At 51.1% G+C, this 6000-nt stretch overlaps 1 protein-coding gene across 2 annotated transcripts in view; it reads left to right on the top strand.

The window, feature by feature from the left end:
* VWC2L (von Willebrand factor C domain containing 2 like) overlaps window positions 1-5467 on the top strand; it is a 44360-nt gene extending 38893 nt beyond the window's left edge. The window contains exon 4 of one of the 2 annotated variants that reach the window (XR_003526592.1): window positions 4831-4918. Coding sequence is in view for 1 of the 2 variants with exons in the window: in XM_027636868.1 (XP_027492669.1) it covers window positions 4831-4979 (149 nt within the window). In the remaining variant the exon portion in view is untranslated. Of the gene's footprint in view, window positions 1-4830 lie in introns of both variants that reach the window. The other variant, XM_027636868.1, reaches the window with a different exon arrangement.
* The last annotated feature ends 533 nt before the right edge of the window (window positions 5468-6000 follow it).

Raw genomic sequence — 6000 nt, forward strand, 5'->3', positions numbered from 1 at the left:
AGACAACAAACCCTATATGATTTTTTCACATCTCTCCCATTAAACCAGCATCTGACTGTCCCTAATATATCTCCATAAAAATCTTCACAGCTGTTCTAGCAAACAGCCTGGAGTGCTGTGGGCTTTTATGAGTATTAACTATGTTAAGCAAAGCAAATCTCACAATTACATTGTCTGTGGGAGCAGCAAACTTCTCCCATCAGTCTCCCTGAGCGAGGAAAAAGGGTGATTAGTGTCCTGTTATCATCACAGTCGTGGTTTAAGATGCTTTTACCAGGAGCAGGATGACAGCCCTTGCCCAAAGCAGCTTCTTGTTCCTGCTGCTATCATCGTAAGTAACCTGATGTGCTTGACATGTCATCAAATGTTGCTGAGCAGCATCTTCCTTTGAATAATAATTTAAAAAAAAACCACATTGCTGATCTGTCTCATCCTTTGTTTTTGGTTTGTTTTTTTTTTTTTTTTGGCATGGATTTGGCAGACCTTGGTCTCATCCTGTTCCTCCAAGCAGCCACAGTGGGAAAAGCTCAGGACAGTCCTGAGCAGCACTGAGCTGGGGCTCTGAGCTTTTGAGATATTGGGAAGGGAAAAGGATATTAAAGAATATAGGGGAGTCTGTTGAACTCTTGCAGAGCAAAGAAAGGACTTGGTTTCTTGCTGTGAGCTCTGGTTGTTGCTTTAGGGGCTGCACATGGCAAAGCCACACAGATCCCCAGGTGCTGGATATTCTCTCCACCAAGAGCTCCCAGCTCTATAAGCTGGAAAACTCCCTGGTGACTTGTGCCATGGCCCAGAAAATGCCACTTGGTTGGGGCATACTTGCACATAAATCTCAGCTGTGCAGTGTCTCTCCAAGAGCCTCTCTCTTGTGCCTCTGCTGCAGGTGTGATGCTGCTGCATCCCAGTGTGGGCAAACAGGGCCCACTGCTCCAGTGTGAAGGTGTGAGAAGTTTCAATGGGGGGGGGGGGAAAGGCAGGGAGGGGCTGGCTGATAGTGATTGTACTGGAAAATTGGATTTCAGGCAGTGGGAATTTAAGTTGAATTGTCACAAATGGAGTGTGGAAATTTTGCCTCCCGTTAGAAACCTGTGTTTCTGTAGGGATAGGGATAGCAGAGCGGGGGAGAGAGTGCAAAAACTCTCCATCCAGCTCGCTGTGGTGTGCAAAAGAAACCTTTTCACTCTGGCAAAGCAGAGGGGGAAGGTGTTTTGAGAGAGTGCTGGGGAAAAAAACAGTCCAGAGCAGTGGCAGTATTGGCCTAAATTACAAGTATCAAGGTCTGACAGGAGAGAGGCTGTCCCAAAATGGCAGGAAAACATCCCATAGGAGGGCAATGTCTGTAGAGCCCCAAGCCAGGTTTTCATCCATTTTACTAAAAGCCAACAAAAAGGAAAACAAACCCAATTGCTGTGGTTTTTCCCTCGCTTCAGCCTCTGAGTACAGTTCCTTCCTTAGGTGTGCTGAGGTGATCCTGGCCAGCCCAGAGATGATGAGTGCTGCTTCAACAAGGGCTCCTTTGGCCAACCCCCAGTGTTCCTCCCAGCCTTCAGTCCCTAGGACTTATCCAAAATAGCTGTAATTTTCCCTCTTTCCCTTGCCCAGCCCCTCTGGGGGGGGGGGCCAGCAGAATCCCAAGGATTTTCTTTTGAACACAGAGGTGCTTGCCAGGTCCTTCCAGGCTCATTTGATGCCAGAGATCAGTGGGGCAGATTACCACTGTTTAATTACTAATTTACAGAGCTGCCCTGTGTCCTTGGCCAGGGCAGGGAATCCCTGTGCTGCTGTCCCCAGGATAAGTGATCCCAGAATAAGGGACCTCACAGGCACATGTGATGCTTTTAGTACCTCCCCCTCATCCATCTCCTCTTTCCATCACCGTGTCCACTTTCTGCTCCTCCCTATCCTGGGATAGGGATACTAATGACAGGTGTTTGGTGATTACTTTTTTTCCACATGACCTCCCTGGGAAGCTCAAGAGGGAGAAGAGACCTGGGGCTGCTGGTAGGAGGAAGGGCAGCTGTGGCCATGATGGAGCAGCCATGGAATGAATGGGCAGATGAACAGGATGCAAGGAAAAATAAGCTTTTCCCCAGCTGGCAGCACCCAACCAGCCAGTCCCACTTGGATCACCCTTGGCTGAGTGACCCCTACACCAGTTCAGTGCAGGGATGCAGCCAAAACCCCATGGGAGGGGTGTGGGGTCCCCAAAGCCTGGCTGGGAGGCAAGGTTGGCTCTCCTGAGAGTGAGCAAACCTGCTTGTTCCTGTCACTGCCAGCCTCCCTCCTGTTCCCAGCGATGGAAACAGGCTGGCCCTGCAATAAATCCGGAGAAGGTTGTGTCTGGAGACAGGTGTGGGTGTCCAGGCAGCACTGGCTTCTCAAATGAGGTGATTAACAGGCAGCCACAGGGCAACAAGAGAGAAAATAATCTTCCCCTTTTCTTGCCACCCTCATCTCCAGAGGAAGCTTTTTGTTTAAATTATAATGAAAAGGGGTATTTTTTTGCTCTGGGAGAGCAGAGCAGGCTGTTGCGTGGAGGCTGCCCATGCTGGGCATCCCTGACATTGGCAGGCACTTAGAGCATCCCATTAGAGAGGGACAGGTACTTATTTCATCTTCAAGTGCAGCTGGATACAATTATTGGCATTTTCATTGTGTTTGAACCCCGGACATTTAATGGCAGCAAATGAGCCGACCTGGTCCCTGCTGGGAGCAACAACACACCACCTCCCACTGGGCTCCAGGAGGCAGAGAATTAAATCTGAGATGGAGAGCACAGGGACCCAAAAGCTGTGGGAAAGTATGACAACCTCAGAGGGTTGCCAGAAACATACCACAGTTGGGATTACAGCCTTTCCAGCCGGGACCGCGTCTTCAGGAGAGACATCGGCTTGGGAGATCTTCAGCTCCTGACCAGAATGGGCCATGACTTTTATAACCACAGGCCTGCAAAGGAAAACACAGATCCCATGTGTGCACAGATACAGATGGGCTGTTCTGTGTCACTGTGTGTCCTTGGCTGGTTACTCCTGGCTTTGAAGTTCTTTGCAGTGTGGAATGACTGAGGTTGGAGGGGCCCTTTGGAGCTTGTCCAGCCCAAAGCCCAGCTCAAGCAGAGTTAAAACATCCCCACTCCCAGAGCACTGCTCCTCCACTGCCAGCAGAGCTGTGTCACCTGAACTCTGGCTCAACAGGTGGAGTTGGATCTGTGTCCAGAGCAAAAGCCTGCTTCTTCCTGGCATCCTGATGGATTCACGTGCTGGCTAGGCAAAGGAGGAGGCATCATGGAGCACACGGACCTTCCCAGTGCCACAGCCTGCCTTCCCAGGTCCTGCCATGGAGGGAAGCAGCAGCCCTGGGGAACACCCTGTCACCCCAGATTCTGGTACAGGAGCCATCAGAGGTGTCTTTCTCCAAGCCCTTCTGTTGTGGTTTCCTGAAGATGGATGTGAAATGTTGCTGTAGGAACTGATCTGCATTTGAAGAAGTCTTTAATGAAGTCGGGAGGTTGCTTAAACACAAATAACAGGCACCCTGAATGGTCTGGTTAAGCCCAGCCCTGTCAAACCGGTGGCCTGTTGAACAAAGGGTCCTGAGGAGCATCTTAATAAAGTGAGGGCACTAATAAGTGAAGTGAATACATCTCTGAGACTGTTAAACATGAGACCCCAGCACTGGGTTGGTTACAGCTCAGCCCGTTTCCAGCCACATAGGGACCCTTTCAAACAGCCTTAAGCCCAAGACTTAAGCAAGAACTTGCCCATAATTTCATGTCTGTACACACTCTCATCTTTGGAATGCACTGGAGGCACAGATTAGAACCGGTGGCAGCCGAGGGGTGACATTTCGGAGCAGCACTTGAGCCACAAGACACTTGTCAAATGTCTTTGTGCTTCCCCAGTGCTGTGAATGCGACTGCCTCGAATTGTGTGTGTGCTGCTGGCTGTGACAGTAATTCCTGGCACCAAGTGATGCAGGAGGGAGAGGGGAGGAAGGGAGGGCTTGCAGGGGGTCAGCTGGCAGTGGGTATTTGTGGGGTTTTACAAGGGGGGGGAAAGGACTTTAAGGTCCCTTCCAACCCCAACTGTTCTGTGACTGGAAAATAAGATTCTTGCTGACCTGCTGCTCAGCTTTGATATACTGTGTAATAAGGAAGCCAAAAAAAACCCCAAAACAATAATGAGCAGATTAAAGGAATTACCCTTGAGAAAAAAAAATAGATTTCATTAGAAAGCTTATTTGAGAGGTGAATTATTTTGCTAATTTGATGCTACAGCTCATTCATGGTTAATAGCCCCAACTGCTGGGGGGGTCCCTGGGGTTACCTGGTGATGCAGCACGGCTGCTGTGGGGGATGAATTGGCTCTGGTCCCTGCAGCTCAGTGCAGGCTCACCAGGCTGGAGCAGCGAAGGCTGGGCTGTGTCCTGATGCTTGTCCTCATGGTCTTGTCCAACTAACAGGCAAAATTAAGGAGAAAAATTAAAGGGCAACTAAAGTAGAAACAAGCCGAGTGCATCGTTGGGGCATCCGATGCCATTTGTTGTAGGGGTTGGGTACAGAAACAGAGAAGGAAAGTTCTGAGGCCTTTTTTTTTTTCCCTTTAGTGTCTGAAGGCATCCAAAAAAGTGAGACAAGTGATGGGTGTGGGGCAAAGGCTCGGCACTGAGCAGCTGGAAGGAGCATTGCTGGGATTTCGGCAGTGCTGTGGCCAGAGCAGTGAGGGGTGGGGGCTGAGCACCTCCCTTCTCCCGGGGGCTGGGGCAGAGCTGCTGCACCCCGTTCCGAACCAAAGACGTATTTATCTCTGTTGCCCCCGTGTGTTTTTGCAGGTCCGAACTGCTTTGCGGGAACCACGATAATTCCCGCCGGCATCGAGGTGAAGGTGGACGACTGCAATATCTGCCACTGCCACAACGGGGACTGGTGGAAGCCGGCGCAGTGCTCCAAGCGGGAATGCCAGGGCAAGCAGGCTCTGTAGTGGGACCGACCCCCCGCCAGCGCCAAACAACCCGCTGGGGACGATGAGGAAGGAACGGCCTCGATGCTGCCCCCGCGTCCGACCTCCCGCCACTGCAGCAGGGTCACCAGCAACACCTGCGAGCGTCCCGCACAAGCAGAGATTTGTGCCCGCGGGGAAGGGTCTCCCTGTGCCCCCTCCTGCTCTTCTCTGGCTTTGCACACTGTGTATCTGGTGTCTAGGTATCTCCTCTGCTTTTGTAATTACCAGTGCTTGGGAGGGATGCAGTGGTCAGGTTTGGGGAGGAAAAAGAAGAACAACCCACCCAAGTCCTCGGACTGGTGATGCCTTCGAGCCGACGATCGATTCACCGCTCTCACTTTCTGCGATGTGGATCGTGGGGTTTTTCACATTTATTTATTTAAGGGTTTTTTGCTATTGTGATTTTTTTTTTTAAAGCCTCTTCCTAAGCTGGGATCACTGGGACAATACAGCTGTGAGTGAAGCGATGGATGGAGCATTTTTATTGTGTCTATAAGCGGGAGTGGCACTAAGGACTAAGGAGGGAGGTAGAAATTAAAAGGGGAGCAGGGTGTTAAAAAAAAAACCAACAACTGGAATGTAACCTGCAGCAGGACTGAGGTAGATGCACAGGTATGGACCAGACAGCCAAGACACAAAGCTGTATCTGTGTTACACTTTCTCCACTGAGTGGGGACAATAAAGTTGAAGACACTTACACAGTCACCGTGACCTTGATGGGAGCAGGAGCCCACCCTGGCTGCCTGGGCAGGGCAGGGCAGGCAAACAGGCAGGAGGGGCTGGAAAGGCACCAGGAAAGCAGCGTCTTACCTGGGTGGTCTCTTGTGTGAGGCCTGGCTGGGTGTTGTGGTGAAGGATGAGGGTCCCACCTGTTCCCAGTTCTCGGGCTGAGTGTGTACCCACCTGCCTTGTCCCATCCCTTGGTGCCAAGGCTGCCCTTGCTGGAGCCAAGGGTCACACGTACCTGATCCCCACAGGTCACACGTACCTGATCCCCACA

The sequence above is a fragment of the Corapipo altera genome, unplaced genomic scaffold, assembly GCF_003945725.1.
Source record: "Corapipo altera isolate COAL_440 unplaced genomic scaffold, ASM394572v1 45, whole genome shotgun sequence".
Lineage (NCBI taxonomy): Eukaryota > Metazoa > Chordata > Aves > Passeriformes > Pipridae > Corapipo > Corapipo altera.